This window comes from Bactrocera neohumeralis, chromosome 6, assembly GCF_024586455.1.
Source record: "Bactrocera neohumeralis isolate Rockhampton chromosome 6, APGP_CSIRO_Bneo_wtdbg2-racon-allhic-juicebox.fasta_v2, whole genome shotgun sequence".
Lineage (NCBI taxonomy): Eukaryota > Metazoa > Arthropoda > Insecta > Diptera > Tephritidae > Bactrocera > Bactrocera neohumeralis.
In genome coordinates this window covers 1,429,954-1,448,329 of record NC_065923.1, presented here as the reverse complement: position 1 = coordinate 1,448,329, position 18,376 = coordinate 1,429,954, and the positions used below count along the sequence as shown (strand labels likewise).

Here is an 18,376-nt window from a genome sequence, read left to right as displayed (position 1 = left end):
TTAATCTATTCATAATTTTTAGTTTTCAACAACTCAGAGAACTCGAGCGAGCAATTCACAGATCATGGCGGCACCGATTTGTTCAGTTTCTTCAAAGAGACGCTCAATAAGCATCCAAAGGATCGGCATTTCCTCCTGAAAGTGGAAAAGGATCTAACCGAATTCGTGTTGGAAAAAAGGTGAGTTAACCAAATCACTTCTTATACATTTAAATGCAATTTTGATTTCTCTACACAGTCGCGGTGAGTTGCGCTTCCCACCGGCTTCATCATACAATCGCATGTTGATACATCGCACAGCGGCCTTCTTCGGCATGGAACACAATGTCGACACCGAAACGCAACAGTGCGTTATTGTGGCAGCTACGAAGAACACGCGCATACCAGAGGTAAGTCTAGCAAACAATACCGTTATATTCCGTTATTCTCATTAATTCCACTCACTTGCAGATACGCTTCAAGTCGCTGGTGCGCGATCATCGCGACGACTCACGCAAGTCAATACTGAAGCGCGATACGCACAGTTTCGATGAGGCGCGTCAGAGTAGCTACTTGTGTCCGGATCGCGGCAGCATGCTTGACCGCAAAGCCAAGAGCTTCGAAGAGCGCGAGGAGGATTATGAGCGCGCGCGCAGTCGTATTTTCAATCGCAGCCAAAATGACAACGGCGACGGCATGGACGATGGCTACATGAATGTCAGCTGGACGCAGTCAGTGGAACAACAACAGCAGCAGCAGCAGCAACAACATCGTCCACGCCCCAATGGCAAAATGATGAAGATGCAAAATGTAAAATAAAGCAACATTTCGACCAAGGCATTACTTTCAACTAACATTTCTTTGATTTCTTGGCAGTCAAACGAATCACGTGATGGTCGTTCCGGTGGCGGCGCAGTTCCCAAATCACACAATTACAATAATTACGGTGGTGGCTCGACACAAGGTGGTGGCCCACCCATGATGCGCGGTGACTCGGCGAACTCGGCCAAAAATGGCGGCGGTGGCGCCCGTTGTTTCTCGAAGCAGGATTCGGCTGGCAGCACAAACACGCCATGGCGTTTGTCACCATCCAGCAGCGGGTAAGTTTAATACACGCGCCGTATGGAGTTAAAGTTTCGCTAATAGTAAAAGCTCAAATTGAAAAGCTTCTGAGCTCCATACTTTATAGTACTGAAATTATTATTATATGATTATTATTATTACCACTATTATTATTGTATTATATTATATGATATATTGCAACTATACCAACAACTGCCACAACAACAAACTTAGTTATAAAACTCAAACACAATCGTTGTATTCCGATTCGGTAACACCTTCACCAAATGGTTATTGTAGTGAGGATCAAGCCGCGACGGAGCCGTACATATTGACAACGGACAGAATGACCGTGTGTCATCTGCAATCACCAGTTCACCATATGCCGCCACACCTGCATCTGCAGCCGACGCTATTGTGCAGTGCTGGCGTTATGCCGGCGCATTGCGCTGACGCTGCGTTGGCGCCAACGCCGACGCCATCCCTGGAGGACGGCATGCCGCTACCCAGGCGCGGTCTGGTGTGGGCCGTCACCGACATTTCAAGTGTGCCCAAGGGCAGCGTGCTAATCAATCCGCAAACATTGCAACCTTTTGTTAACCAAGACGGGTAATTTACAAAGCAAAACAAGATTTGAAGTTTTTAATTCTTTTTTTTAATTATTAACCTTCCTGTGCAAGAAGGAATGTTCGCGGGCGCACAATCACAGTCGAAAATAAACTCATAGTTGAGTGCCGAATTGCACCAGCTTGTATATGTACCGCTAGCTACATCCCTGTTTACATTGTGCTTTTAGTTAGAGCAAAAGAGTCTTTAATTGGACTCTCTTAATTTACTTAAAGAAATCAATATATTTGTTATCTTTTTTAAATCACATGAAAAAATTTAATGAATTTTAGGTTATGTTATGTTTGTTGTCTATCTTGAATAATCAAAAATATGTATGTATGTACATTTGGCCATTGGAATCATACGAAATGTCGTAGTCAGCCAACACACTAAATTTGCGACATCCAGTTTTTTTAATTTAATGGCGATACTTTGAAAATATTAAAGAAATAGTGCTTGAAAATCATGGAGTTCGCAGTAAAAATCATTCCTGGTGATAAGACGTGTATTTATGAATATGACGTAGAAAATGTCCAACAGCTTTTAAGAAGTGTATCTGAAATTGAATTAAGCAAGGCTTTTGCTAGCTCAAAATAAGCTCATTTTGAAGGCGATCAGCTTCAACCAACACAGTGTTTGGGTATTAAGTACTAAACTCATTACTATACTAAATTTTTCACCACTATAAAGCGCGCCGTCACATTCTAGCATGGTTACGGCCGACTTTTTGGCCAAATACGAAACGAAAGTCATCGTCCAGCCAAAACGACAATAAAGATTTGTATTATTATACTTAATTTTTTTTTTTTTTATCCGTGTCAAATTTGATCATATGGTAAATATGGGTGAAAATGTAGCCAGCGAGTTTTCATTTTCAAATTTTCTGTTAAAAATAATATTCTAATTTGGTGTTACACTCTCAATTTCGAACTCGAAAGTCAATTAAAGAAAGAATAAAGAAGAAAGCATTTCAAATCTTCTGTGATTGTGCGTCAGCTTTCTGTTGAATATGTAAAGTTTGCAAAATGTTCTCAGCTTATGCGCACGCTACATTTATAACGGAATTTTTCAAAGCTCTAAATTAAGGCAATTCATACTCATTGTGTAAATAAACATATGCACATCTTTCTAATTTTCAACATATCGAAAAAGGGATAGGTCCATATAAGAACGTTATGAGTTTTATGTGGAATAAGCAAGCGTTTGACTGTATCTAATGAAAGAAGCGTGAAAAGGGAATAATAAATAACTACATAATAAGATAAAATAACCCAAACTTATAATAGTCGAGTTTAATTTCGGTTGCTAAAACAACAAATATTTTTAAGTAACTTTGGAAAAATTTTTCTATAAACTCGTTCTTTGTGTTTTCGACTTTCGACTTTGCCTAGGGCAATAAACAAACTGTTTTCATATACTTATACTCTGTGATCAAATTGAGTCGTGAATTTTGTCCATTTCATCTCCTTCAAAGTAATCCCCTCCCGCTGCAATACACTTATGCCAACGAATTTTCCAGTCATCATAGCACTTGGAAAAATCCTTCGTCATGATGGCCATCAGAACCTTCTTCGATTCAGCTTTTATATCCTCAGTTGAGTCAAAACGGTGTCCTCGGAGTGGTCATGTGAATTTGCTGAAAAGCCAGAATTTACACAGAGGTAAATTAGGCGAATGCGGTGGTTGCGACACGATATTAGTTGAAAATGTGGTGAAATGATCACGAATAACAAACGCAGTATGAGATGGTGCATTAACGCACTTTTTGGTTCAATAATTCAGAGATTTCAGTAAAAATCGAAGAATTCACTTTTAGAGCCTCACAAAACGACGCGTATCACAAATGCTAATAAATATTTTGACGAAATTTAGCACAGATGTCACTTACAGTACTACCAGCTTACAGGAAAAAAAATTTACCGATTCGAAAAACACGCGAAGTATGTATACCTTTCAATTTGATCACAATATGTATATATAAAATAAGTAACTGATATTCTGCAAATAAGATATTTTGCTGAAATGGTATTTCTTGACCTGACACTTTTTTGAAAATCACATTCATTCGTATTCATTGATCAAAGTGTTTTCTCAGATTTTGTCGTTGTGTTTATTCAGTATAACACTACACTGCAAAACGACATTTTCTGGGTATCGCGCCAAACCAGTTTTTCGAGAAAGTGAGTGAGTAATAAAGAAAAAAGTAATTTCGAAATATAAAGTTTTATATTTTCGAATATCCAGATCTCATTGAAATAAGAAGTGATAGAAAAGTGAACCCATATATTACTTCGAGATCAAATACTTTGGAGAATAACTTCGAAAAACAAAGAAATTTTCTGTTAACTTATGATTGAATCTCTCGAAGAAATGGTTTGGTCCAATACCTAGCCGATAGCTACACAGTGTTATTGTTTGATTTACGTCTGATTGATGGACGAACTTTGTGCTCTTTGTGAATTTCGAGACTACTCTGTATTCGTGTTGTGAATTTTTATTTACTTTTTTCATGGCCTATGAAGCTTATCATCCACACATGCCACACCGCTTCCAAACATTTTGCAAACTCTATATTAAAACTCATTTCTGCTCTGCCGAAATTAATTTGCATAAACTCTTAGCTACACTTGATATGCTGAAATTGTTTTCGTAAATTATCTGCCAATAATAACAGTAATCAAAAATTAATCTCAGAGTCAACACCAACGCATCAAAACCATCCTAACTGTGCAAGCACTCGGCAACGCTTCAGACAGACTGCAGCATATTTTTTTTTGTTAATTTAATTGTTATAAATAATAATGCAAATTTATAAAATAAAAAATATTTTACTTACATTAAACTATATTAATTAAGTTTTAAAGCATTTTTTGTAAATATTTGGCTTATATAAGGCAGTTTCTTGTGTATATGTTTAAAAAAGATTTCAAAAATTGGAGGCATCATCGAACAAGCACACACATTCCTATTGAGAAAAAAATTAAAATGTATTTTACAGCTTAACTTTTGTTCACAAGAAAAATGTAATAAATATATATTTTATAGAAATAAAGCTAAAGAATTGTGTAATTAAATTCTCTGAATGCAAATACATTTTAATTTTATGTCATATTTGTATTCATAACTGTATTTATTTGTGTTAGTTGCCTCGCAAGCACCGCTACAACTTCTCGTCTTTGTCAATATATATGTATTTGTTTATATGTGTGTGCAATAGTAACAAAAATGGAATCTAAATCTAAGCCATGCAATAAATTCATAAAAGAATTCTCCTTGTTAAAATATAAGTTTTCAAAAACATTTACACTGCTTCTTACGCTTTTTACAAGTATGTACATAACCTCTTTAACCGTACCTAACCTATATTTAATATTCTTTTTTAGTTCAATTTATCACTTTGACCCGTCCAATCTGCCACCCAACCAACAGGGCACATACCATCCAAATCAGGGCAACAACACCGCCAATTATGCACAACAACAATCGCCACAACAGTTGTCACAACAACAACATCAACAAGTGCAGGATAGCACCACAAAGAAGAATAAAAGCACACAACAAATGTCCACGCCTTCGCCAGCAGAATCGCCAGCAGCTACGCCAACACCCCAAACGCAGACGCATTGCAAGAGCGTCGCCTGCAATGAAAACGCCGCCACCGTACCGCTGGCAGAGTCTGTGGCTGAATCCTCCACACAAACGGTATCCATGTGCGGCGACGTCAACTGCGACGGCATTGACTTGGATATGGCGATCAACGCCACCGAAGGTAAGCGTGTTGATGATGCGTTGAAAAAAAAATTAAATGTTTTCCGTACTTTTCAGAAGCATCCACGCAATCGGGTGCTGATGAATGCGACAACAACTCGGCCACGGGTTGTTTGAGCATCACCACCACAACTTCCACCAAAAGTTATGACCGAATCGAGGTACAAAAGTTCAAAAATCAAGCCACCAGTCCGAATATACCAGCGGAAAAGGATGAGCTGCCGAAGCGTGAGGTAGGCCAATGCAATATATTGCTAAAATTGCCCATAAAATATGTTACTTTATCTCCACACCACAGAATGCAACAACTTTGGATGCGCCAAGTGTTCGTGAACAGCAGCCGACAACGGTAACACAGCCACCAGCACAACCACCACCACCCAGTCAAACGCCAACAAGTAGTGTCAATGTGCAGGTGCAACGCGAGACGCCACAATCGGCGCGCTCAACACCCTTCAGTACCAGCGAGTCGACGCAAGCAAAAAATCGCGCTTCCGAAGAATCCAAGCCCACAACGTGGACATACACGCAAAGCTACCAGGCACCCGATGGTTCTACAGTCTTTCACACCACCACCACACCGAGTGGTACGCCGTACTGCACCACGACATATCAGCAAGGGGTAAGCGCGAATTTTCTAGTTTAACTGTAACTTTAAAACTGATTATATTTACGTTGATTTAAAACTCCACAGCCTGATGGTAGCGTTTATGCCATTCCACAAGGCATGGTCTATGCCTATCCACCGCCAGTTGTAAGCCACGCCCCACAGAAACAGTTGAAATGTCAATTCAATTCGTTGTCTGTTTTACAGGAGGGCGAAGTGCAGAGCTATTTTATGCCTGTATTTGATCCGAATCAACCGCGCACCGATGCCACCGGTCTCATACCAGCTGGAGCACAGGCCATATATCCGGCTGCAGCGGCAGCAGGCAGTACAGCTACAATGGTACCCGTCGCAGCCGCTTATCCAACCGCACAATTCGCCACGGCCAATGGTACGCCCATCTATCCGAGTCAATTGATTTATTCGAGTGATCAATTTGTAACGGGCGCAGCTACAGTCGCTGCAGCAGCACCAGCGAATGGTCAACTGCAACAGATACCGATGACCACCTATCCAATCGGACATCCATATGCCTATAATAGTAAGTGTTGATAAATATTGATGAAGATGGAGTCGAATAGAAGGGGTTATGTGAATATAAAACTAACAGTACATGCAAAGCAAAGCTGTTAATTTTTATACGAAATATAAGCAAAAGCTTTTTCGTAATATCAGAAAATACTTATTTATAAATTTACTTCCAGGCTACTGGGGTCAACCGATGACATACTACGTGCCACAGCAAGCGCTCACGAACGCTGTCGCAGCAACGCCACTCCTACCAGCACCACCACAGTCACAACCACCTACAACTGCAACCGCCCAACCCGTGGCAGGACCACACATTACTAGCGGTATCAACATCGCGAATGGCCTTGTAGCAGCCACGGCGGCGGCTGGACCGTCGTCGAACGCCACCGTTGGAGCTTTAGGCAGTGGCGGTAGCAATGTTGGTGTTAGTGGCCATCACGTTGTTAACACCACGGCGGCTACGAACAGCTATCAAACACACAGCGGTACAACGTATTTCGGTACGGGGCGTGTAAAGCGGCCGACATCTTCACATTACACCAATCATCAGAGCAGCGGTCATCAGCTGGTAACGGCCGCCATTCCAAGCAACGGCAGTGCAACTACCACATATCAATTGGGACACGCAATGCCCACACTCACGCTGGCGCCGGCACCAGGTAGTGCAGCAGCCGCAGCGGCAGCAGCAGCAGCAGCAGCAGTGAATACAACAACCGATCTCAACGTTGGCAATGGAGCGGCTCCAGCCACAGCCATGTATACGCTGCCCCAACATGCGGCCCTATTGCATGCGAATATCTTTCCCTATGCGCCTGCCACTGCTGCTGCCGCCGCCGCTGCCGCTGCAGGTGTTGCGGCCGGCACACCATCAGTACACGCACCTGGCGTTCCGCCAACGGCTGCGCCACAAATAGCTGCAGCTAGCATGGCTGGCGCAGCAGCTCATGCACAACAAACAAATGCTGTGATCACCCCATTCTATGCTCATCACCCGCCCATTACAGCTGCCGCACATCCCACGCACGGCAGCTCCACCGTACACACGCCTGGACCAGCTGCCATACCGATTGTCGACCCCAGCACACTGACGGCCATCTCGCACCCAACACCAACCGGTGCAAACAGTTCAAACAACGTGACGCCCGCCTACAGTGGCGGCGGTAGCGCTTCACAGTCCGCGCCTAGCACTCCACATTCTGTACCTACTCAAACTGCACAGCGCAATCCGCCACTCTTCTCCACACCGCCCATTATGAACTCAAATGGCGGTAACAACAACGGTGGCTACAGTGGCAGTTCCACACCGCAGTACTACACGGTCAGCGGTGGAGCAGATGGTGGTACAACGCTTATGAGCAGTCCACATGGCCACTCATATGTGCAACACGAAAAGCGCAACAACAATTCAAATATGAGTGGCAGCAAAAAACCGCCAGCGTATCCAAGCAATTCATTGAGTCGCCAGAACTCAACGTCCTACAATGGCACCGCCAATGGCAAACCGCCTCTACTGGGCGGCAATAACGATACGCGTGCCTCACCAAATAGCGGCTACCAAGGCTCACGTCCGCATGGCATGAATAAGCGGGGTGGCGGCGGCGATAAGCCACAAACGCCATTGCTCAGCGGTCCACCCAGTTACGGCAGCGGACCAAGCATGTCTGCCGTAAACAGCAACAACAACAGCGGCTACCACGTACACCACAGTAACTCGCCATCTGATGCCAAGCCACCAATACGCTTGAATGCAGGCGCAGCCACGTTCCGTCAGAAAGGTAGCGGTGGTGGTATGTCCTATGAATACAGGCGCAGCGCTTCACAACGTAACTCGCCAGGCACTGGCAACTCCAGCAGCAACGACAATAGCAACAATACATCGCCGAATAGTATAGTCGGTTCGAGTGGCGGTGGTGGGGCCAACACACCCAATTGCTATGCCGCCACAGCAGCGAGCGGCTACATAAACACTGGCATCGGCATAGCCAACAGCGGTATGGTCGGTGGTGGTGATCATCAGACAGTTGCAACCGCAACCGGCACACCATTGTACATTACACCAGCGCGTGGCGCACACATTCCACCACAACTGCAACACGGCGGTATGGTGGCGGCCGCCGCTGCTGCTGGCGGCACGGCAGCCGGTCTCGCGGGCACTCAACAAGCCACGACAGCCGCGGTGTTAGGTGGTGCTGCAGCGGCGGAGGTGGCGAATGCGGCTGCTGCCGCCGTGGCGGCGACTGTCGCGCATCACCAGCCGCTATTGAGCGCTTATCAACCGGGTGCATCGGGTGTCTACATCAAATACGGTCAAACCTATTATGCGCATGTAAGTTAATACGGAGACATACATACGGTGCCAATTCTGTGCATCCGTTAGTTAGTAGTTTACGAGGAGACAGCCAATTTATATGTTCATAAGGTTAGGATATATTTTAAATGACCAGCTTAGTTGTGTGTATGGAAAGGTTATATTACTTTGAACCTCATTTAAATGTCTTAAATACCACGTAAAAAACATCAGAGTGACAAGCTGAATATTAAGCATGTCCGTCTGTCAGTCTTTTTTTTATAGTAGGAGGAAGCATCGAAAGCCGGAGTGCGGGACTATAATCCACTAAACCTAAGCTACTCCCATCCCATGTCTCTCCCACGGAACCACTGGACAAAGTATTACTTCATGGGAGAGAAGAAGACATTTAAGTCTCCTCTATTGTACGGACTGACTGACGCGTAATCTTTTCTAAATGTCTCAATCTTGTCATAATTAGGTTTGCCGCTCCGCTGACAGCTTTCCACTTTACAGAGGACTCGCACAAAAGTGCTGTAAAATTTTCCACCGCGATACTACCTCCAAGGGTGGTTTTCAGCTTTTCCCTTATACCTGAAAACCGAGGGTAATAAAAGATCACGTGTTCAGAGTCTTCTATACACTCTGTACACGTCGAACAGTATGGACAAGTGTCATGACGACATTTGAATAGGTAGCTTCTGGAACAACCATGTCCACTGAGTATTTGGGTAAGGTGGAAATCCAGGTGCCCATGTTGTCTACCTATCCACGAATGTATGTCCGAAATCAGTCGGTAGGTCCACCGTCCTTTGCAGTCTGCCACCTTTGCTGCCACATGGCAATGCTTTTAATTCTCTCCTCTCTTTTTGCTGTGGTAGACGTCTCTGAATAGTTCGGAAAGTACTTATCACGCGTATTGCTGAAAGCCTATGCACTGTGTTAATTAGTCTAGCATATGATTTTATTTCTAGCGCCTGTATCCATACTGGAGCCGCATACAGGATAACTGAACTTATTACCTTAGCTATTAAACATCGTCGGCTGGAACGCATCTAGCCTTTATTTGACATCATTCTAGATAACGCATTATATATTTTATTTGCTTTACGTGAAGTAATCTCACATTCTCCTATGGTCAGCGATATTTTCTGCTTAATTTTCCTGGAGCTTATGAGCAGGACTACTGTTTTCTACTCAGCCAGCTCTAGACTCATGGTAGCAAACCATCGGCACAAACCACTTTGATCCGGAGGTCATCCAGATGTTTAGCTACAGCTACCACTATGAGGTCATCCGCATATGCGATTGTTTTCACATTTTTTGGTTGCGGTATTCTTAAAACCCCGTCGTAGATCAGGTTTCATAGCAGCGGGCCTAAAACCAAGCCTTGCGGTACTCCACTGGAGATAGTGTTGCTCTGAGTGCCCTCGTCCGTCTCGAATAGCAAATCTCCTATTTTGAAAGTCCCTCTGTCAGTCTGCCTACCTTTATTTGCTAGTTCACGTAGAGTTTTAGGTATTAACTGTCATACAACCGAAGCGTTGAAAACGAAGTTATTTCATGGAAACTCCTCACTATATCACTATTTTTATCCTACTTTCAGCCCTCAGTTGCCCTACCGAACAGTCGCCGATCGCCCTCGACCGAGTTGCGGCCTGCAATGGCGCCCGTAGCTGGCATGTATCCAACCATGATGATACCAGGTAAACGAATAATTTCTTTAAGACCCGAAATTTGTTTAAAACCTAATAAAAAACATTTCAGCTGCTCCACGGCACACGCAAGGACGTCATCCCAATCCCAACTACAAAGGCAACCGGCCACGCTAGACACTGCGCTGAATGCAAGACACTATCCACAACAACAGCAAAACCACAAATTCAGTGCAAGCATGAGGACCAACGCTGCAAGCTGCTGAACTGGAGGGATATATGAAAACGATGACGCTATACCAAAACCTAAAACTAAGTTTAAGCTAAAAAAAGTACCCTAACCTAGTAAAACATATGCGTAGATAAACAATAATTTAAACATAAATGAGCGTATTAGTGAAAAACAAAGACATAAGGCAGAGTAATATACATACAGTAGCAGCAAATAAGAAAGAAAGGCAACAACAAGATGAAGAAAGATAGCTGCAATAAGACAGGAAAGCGAAATTTTGAAAAATATTTTCCGGGCCATTTTACAAAAATTAAACAAAGCAAATCGAAAACAATCACATACACAATTTTGGCATACATATACAAGGAGGAAATTTTCGAGAAAAAAGAACACAAAAAGACAAACTTCAACAGCCAATAGCCAATTCAAAAGCATTGCATCATACAAACTAAGAATCTTCCACAAGCATAACGGTGAAGAATTCGAAATGGAGTACATCGTATACTGAAATATGTCGTGCCATTGCTGAAAGATGCAAAAATATAAAATTAAATACATACATACATACAAGCAAAAACGAATACAAGGTAAAAACACGAAACCATAGCTAAAAACAAAAACAAAAAGTGAAAATGACACACATAAAAAGAGACTGACTGACTTGAGTTGCAAATTGGCAGTGCGCGCTTGAACGAGGGGAGTGTGTATGGGGGATAAATTAATAATTAAAAATTCATGCCTATGATTTTCAAAATTAAAAAAATATTTATTTTTTTTTTTAACTGTTTTTTGTGTTTTTGTTTTATTTTTATATAAATGAATTAAAATTAATTATTTTTATGTTTATTATAAAAAATTTTGTTAAATTCCAAAGTAAAATTTAAGTTTTCACGCAGCATGTCCTTAAAAAATAAACAAAACTGAATTAAAATTGCTTGAATTTAAAGTTCTTGAAGTGGTACTAAACGCACATTTCCCGAACGCATCCAATAGACGAAGACTACCGAGTGCGCATGCACTGAAACGAAATTTGAACGACGCCAATTCAACCGCAGCAGTCAGTCAAACAGTCAGTGTCTTTTTAAACAATATATGTATATTCATTTATATATGTATATACATATATATATATATATAAATATAATTACACGATAAAGTAATAATAATTTTATAGTATGTAAACAATTTTACTATACATAATAATAATAATAATAATAATAATCCTAAAGGTAGACTAACATAAAAGAAGAAGAAGAAGGAGCTGTGTAAACACCTAGTAAATAATGAAAGACGAAAACGTGTACTAAATTAAACTTAAAACGAAGCAAAAACCTGTAATACATAAATCTAAATTCATAGAGCATAAACGTACGTATGTGAATCGGCTGACTACAACTCTTACACACACACATTCACAGTTTTCTACAACAGACACAAACAAATCAAAATCGAAACTTTCAATTAAAAACCAATGAACTAAACGAGGAAAATGCTAAAAAAAATTCTCCACCAAAACTACAGCGCAATACAGGGTGCATGCGTAGGCTTCATAAGTAATGCGTAGGCGTTGCCTGTGTAACGGTTTGTAAGTTGTACGAAAGCTTTAATAAATGTACAGTAAACGCGTTGAGAACAATAAATTCTATTCAAAAGAAAATTACTAGCTTATAGATTGTTTTCTAACTAAAATATATTATTATTAAGAATTTTACACATCTGGCAAATGGGAAACGAAAAAAGTAAACTTTGAAAGTTTTATTCATTATTATAAATGTATGCGAATTCTAAAAATGTTTCATAGTTTCGAAAACAAAAAGTGATAGACTATATTTAGAATAACTGCCGCCCGCATGGGTAACGCCTGCCTAAATTTAAACGCCCGAAAGTGCGCTGCGGTTGAGGAAGTAATATTTTTTTGTTGTTTTTTTTTTCTTTTTAAGTTTTTAATTTTTTTAAGTATAAATGAAATTTTCGATTGACTGCCTGTGTAGAAATTCTTTAGTTTAACAAGCACAGTTGGCAACACAGACACCAATAGCTCCAAACCGACTGCTGACGAAATTCGCATACCGATTGGCATACCGACAGCTACACATACTCGTATAGTTTACCATATAAGCTATATACTTTATTTATATTAATTAAAATTACATATAAATAATTATTTAATAATATAAACATACATATATACGCAAGTATATAAAAAAAAAGCAACAAAAACACAATGAAAGTCCAATATTAGTGAATATGTTATTATTATTTATGTTTATTGCTATGAAATTTATTTAAATAAACTATTAATATTGGAAAACAAATACACACACTTGATAATTAAATTAATGAATTAAATTATAGCAAAATGTGAGAAAGTTGAAAATTCGCTTGCATACTTTTAGGTAGTTTCGAAACAATTGACATTTTCTACACTTAATCAGGTTGTTTTACTGCGTTACATACTATCTAAATTGAGGCAATCAGGAAAAATTTGGCGTGGCACGCGTGAGTTGTAATTTATTTCTGGTGTTCTGGCGATTTGAAAACAATTAATGCTTAATTTATTGATTTCATAATGTTTCCACTCGAGAAATTTTACATTTTCTCCCACTTTGATTGAAATATCTATGTATATGTAAATTTTCACTAATATTTTTATGACATATATAGTTCAGTTTCTTCAAATTCCGAAACCCACATTCTGAAATCACGGTTTTAATTAAAAAACATTCATAATTTTAAAAAATTACAAAAAAAAATAAGTTTCAAATATATTTAATTTCAATATTCGAAATCGATAATTTTTCAAACAGTTGTTGTTTTCTTAAATACGTAAACATTTATCATTAATTTCCTTTCGTAATTCAAAATTATCAAATTATTACACTTTGTGTTTTATTTTTTGCATTTTTAATGTACTGAAAGCAATGGATTTTTCTCAGGTGAAAGAAAAGAACAAACAATCATGAGAAAATGTTGTGAATTCTCATCATTTAAGAAAGTTAAAAAAACCAACATTATTTTTTGAAAACTAGTTTTCAAGAAGAGTTTCGAAATACAAAGAGCTTAATATAGCTTCCATATAAATTTTATTACCATAAAAAACTGAACAAGTTTTTTCTTACACAATTTTACTTAATGAAATTTTACTGGCAGACCTATACCAAGAGTTGCTATCCTTAAAAATTAATATTTTTCAGTAATTTGTTAACCTTAATATTAGGTTTGCAAATAATGCAACGAAAAAAAATTTAATTAACATTTACATTATTTATTTTTTTTTATTTTATAATCCCTAAAATATTAAGTAATAATAATTTTCAGATTTGTAATTCCAAATGACAAGTTGAAAAAATAAAAACAAATTTTTGTCACAAATACTGAATTGAAAAAATTAAAAGTAAAAACTAATGTTAATCCCAAGTTTATAATTAAGAATTAAAAATTATTTTTGAATTTATATATTTTCATGTGCTACGATTTTCAATAATCTGGAGCAGTGGTCGGCAAGCTTATACATTCAAACGATTTACATTTTATCGATTTTTATACTCTCGCAACAAAGTTGCTAAGGAGAGTATTATAGTTTTGTTCACATAACGGTTGTTTGTAAGTCCTAAAACTAAAAGAGTCAGATATAGGGTTATATATACCAAAGTGATCAGGGCGACGAGTAGAGTCGAAATCCGGATGTCTGTCTGTCCGTCCGTCCGTACACGTACGTTGGTACACGTATTCCTTGGCTCCATAAGAAGGTTAAGTTCGAAGATGGGCAAAATCGGCCCACTGCCACGCCCACAAAATGGCGGAAACCGAAAACTTATAAAGTGTCATAACTAAGCCATAAATAAAGATATTAAAGTGAAATTTGGCACAAAGGATCGCATTAGGGAGGGACATATTTTGAAGTAATTTTTTTGGAAAAGTGGGCGTGGCCCCGCCCCCTACTAAGTTTTTTGTGCATATCTCGGAAACTATTATAGATATGTCAACCAAACTCTACAGAGTCGTTTTCTTCAAGTATTTCCATATACAGTTCAAAAATGGAAGAAATCGGATAATAACCACGCCCACCTCCCATACAAAGGTTATGTTCAAAATCACTAAAAGTGCGTTAACCGACTAACAAAAAACGTCAGAAACACTAAATTTTACGGAAGAAGTGGCAGAAGGAAGCTGCACCCAGGCTTTTTTTAAAAATTGAAAATGGGCGTGGCGCCGCCCACTTATGGACCAAGAACCATATCTCAGGAGCTACTAGACCGATTTCAATGAAATTCGGTATATAATGTTTTCTTAACACCCTGATGACATGTACGAAATATGGCTGAAATCGGTTCACAACCACGCCTTCTTCCAATATAAAGCTATTTTGAATTCCATCTGATGCCTTCTTTGTATAATACGAGTATAAACATTAGGAACCAATGATGATAGCGGAATAAAACTTTACAAAAATACGGTATTTAAAAAATATGTAAATGACGTATTATGAAATCTCGATTATCACTTTACCATGCGAGAGTATAAAATGTTCGGTGACACCCGAACTTAGCCCTTCCTTACTTGTTAATTCTAATATTGGTTTGAAAGTTTAAATATTTCAATTTTTAATTCCGATATTGCAATTAAAAATGAAATTTTAATATTAAAACCCCACATTTTGAAATACTTTGACAAAAAAATTTGGATTAAAAAATATTTTTCAATTTTCAGTTCTGATTCGGAATTGAAAATTAAATTTTCAAATTCTAAACATTAAGTTTTAATTTTTTAATTCCGATTCTGCAATTAAATTAAAAACTGCATTTTCAAATCTCAAATCGGTATTGAGAACATAGATTTTAAAAATTTCGTAGTTAAAATAATCATTACCCTAATTAATATACATATGTATGTATATAAAAACTTCGTGAATTATCAACAGTGTGAACTAATTAAAAAAATTTAGAAATTTTCAATTTTTTAGAATGCTAAAAATTTTTTAAGCGTTATAATTTATCGTCATATGTGCAGATGTATGTATGTTTCAGTTTTATTTGAAATATATGAGATTTATAATAAATTAATTGAAAAACTAAATCCAAATTCGGCTTGCTAATTTAAGTAAACCTAATTTTTGCTCAGTTTTAATGCTTGAACCGAAAACAATCTGAGCTGATATTTCTTTTCTTAGTTCCAACGATTTAATAAATTTTACTTTCATTTACATCCTTGTTTGTCCTTCGCACAAACAATGGTCTCATGGTTTTCTGAAACCTGGCATGGATTGAACGCTTGTTTGAAGCAACACGCATACCAAATCCTCCATAAATCAGTGTATAATGTATGTATGTATGCATTGTACATAATATTTGTATGTCTAAATGTAAATACAATAATTTACATACTCGTACAGTTATCTACAAGCCAAGTACATATGTAGTATATGTTAATAAATAAATAGCAAAAATGTATGTATGTACAATATTAAGTGGAAACAACGCGAAATGCATGGAAAGTATACAAGAGCACACTAGTGGAACGCATTCACATAGCCAGAAATACAAAACTAAAAAACTATGATATATCAATTATTAATGTCATACGAACAAAAGCAACAAAAAGAAAATTCCATAATGATTTTAACTCTTATATGAAAATTGTAGGATAGAACATAATACCGCATACATATGGGAAGTCAATAAATCACATGTGAAACGTAAGCTTACCGAATTTCTAACTAACGAACAATACATAACAGTACACATATTTTTCTCCATAATCTTCAATTATCTACTGTAACTTCTACTTCTAAACAATTTACGATTCTTATGACAATTTGCCATGCAAACTACGAGCAATACAAAAATTAGCAACAGCAAACCGTTAATGAGTAAGTGTGAGAGAGAGAGAGAGAAAGAGAATAAAACCGAATCGAATCAAAATGCAACCATAGCCAATTTTAAGTTGCCGTTAAACCGTTAAAACAATAACTAAACCGATAGTGGCAGTGAAAAAGATGAAGATATCACAAATTATAGGGATCTTATGCCTTCGACACCCTGAGGGCCTTTCACAAAGTAACCAAACAAAAAACTGCCTATCCACACAGAATCGATGGATGCCAACTGAAGTTTCAATAAAATGGCAGTGATTGTTACACACTCACATACACACACATACAAATATCGACATACACGCACACATACATGAGTGCGTGTGCCTGCGTGTCTCTATGTATGTGTGACTCGGCGTCAAGTTACTACTGAATACTCAAATCGAAATAAATACTCCATACTGTTAGCACTTTTCTGTTTTTGTTCTCGTTAACTATCTCAAATTTTCTGTTAATTAATTAACCTTGCTATCTACCTAAGAAGAATTAAATAAACCTAAATATTGTAGTTATTGAATAAGTTATTAAGTGATTGATGAATGTATGTATGTATATGTAGATGGATGATTAGTGGACATGCTGGAAATAGGGAAGAAGTGATGAAGCAAGGAAGCAACTAAAAGAAAAGTGAAAAAGCGGACGGAAAAAAGTACTATAAATAAATTAGTATCAAGGCAAAAGCAAGTTGAGGGAGCAACGGGTGGACTTATACACACATATACATATGAGTACATATTTACGTATATAAGAACCTAAATCAAGTATATACACACAATTACATAACTGCAATACTCGTATACTTAAAACTAAGAAGAGCCGCAAAAATGATCGGTGCGAAATCATGATGAAATACAAGAAAACTAATGTGAGAAATAAAGGGAATCATCTCATTGGAGCATAATGAGAAAAAACTTAATAACAGTATATGGAAATAATATAAAATACAAATAATAATGATAGTGAAGAAGTATGCAATTAAAGCTATTCATAATGCAAACAAAAACAAAACAACACAACAACTTATAATGACAATTAATTATAAAAAGGTAAAAATGATTACACAAAGAAATAAAAAGCAAAAAAAAAATATATATATATCTAAAAAATATTGAATATAATGTAATTATTTATTTTAATTTATATACACTAGAGAGATAAAAATATATATACATATTAATTAAGTGAATTTTAAATTGCGTTTAATTTCTTTTTGGCAAAAAAATGAGCGATGAAGAAGTGAGAAGGTAGTACTACTAAATATATTTAATTTTTTTCAATAAATTATTGAAATATCTAAATCGAGCTGCCGTTCGCCGAAAGAATACCAATTTCTATTTTAGAAGAGAATATCCAATTGAGTCGTCGTGTGTATATTATCGAATACCATCAACCTTTAGTATAGTTGGAAGAAGTGTCACACCTCAAGAGCATTTGTTACATAATTTTGCGATTTCCTTATGTTTCCATTTACGATTTCTTTCAAAAACTTGGCAATGTTGGCAAACACTTCAAAAAGTGTTTTCAAAATTTGTCAATTCAAGTAGACTGGTTTCTGTAGCCTTCCATAAATAATAAACCAATTTCAACTAACGACAACTATAACCAAATTGTTTTCGAATTTCGCTTTTTGAAAAATTACTTATTCAAAAAGCGAATCAATATTAATGTTCTTGTCTTATAAATAATCCCTTATGCCAGCGCTTCTTCCAACCGTCGAAACACTTCTAAAACTCGATTTTTGGGAAAGCGTGTCGCTCATTCGGCGATTTTCATCT

The 18,376-nt window shown here is 37.9% G+C and overlaps 1 protein-coding gene across 12 annotated transcripts in view; it reads left to right on the top strand.

Moving 5' to 3' along the window:
* Positions 1 to 17,787, top strand: part of LOC126762932 (protein encore) — a 67,700-nt gene extending 49,913 nt beyond the window's left edge. For 7 of the 12 annotated variants that reach the window (XM_050479989.1, XM_050479996.1, XM_050479991.1 and 4 more), the window contains 12 exons: positions 23 to 179; positions 238 to 388; positions 450 to 788; positions 855 to 1,078; positions 1,275 to 1,649; positions 5,033 to 5,418; positions 5,475 to 5,650; positions 5,716 to 6,039; positions 6,112 to 6,565; positions 6,729 to 8,881; positions 10,449 to 10,548; positions 10,610 to 17,787. In XM_050479989.1, coding sequence (XP_050335946.1) covers positions 23 to 179; positions 238 to 388; positions 450 to 788; positions 855 to 1,078; positions 1,275 to 1,649; positions 5,033 to 5,418; positions 5,475 to 5,650; positions 5,716 to 6,039; positions 6,112 to 6,565; positions 6,729 to 8,881; positions 10,449 to 10,548; positions 10,610 to 10,674 — 4,904 coding nt within the window. In that variant the 3' untranslated portion in view covers positions 10,675 to 17,787. The remainder of the gene's footprint in view (positions 1 to 22; positions 180 to 237; positions 389 to 449; positions 789 to 854; positions 1,079 to 1,274; positions 1,650 to 5,032; positions 5,419 to 5,474; positions 5,651 to 5,715; positions 6,040 to 6,111; positions 6,566 to 6,728; positions 8,882 to 10,448; positions 10,549 to 10,609) is intronic. The other 5 variants (XM_050479998.1, XM_050479997.1, XM_050479999.1 and 2 more) reach the window with 5 other exon arrangements.
* The last annotated feature ends 589 nt before the right edge of the window (positions 17,788 to 18,376 follow it).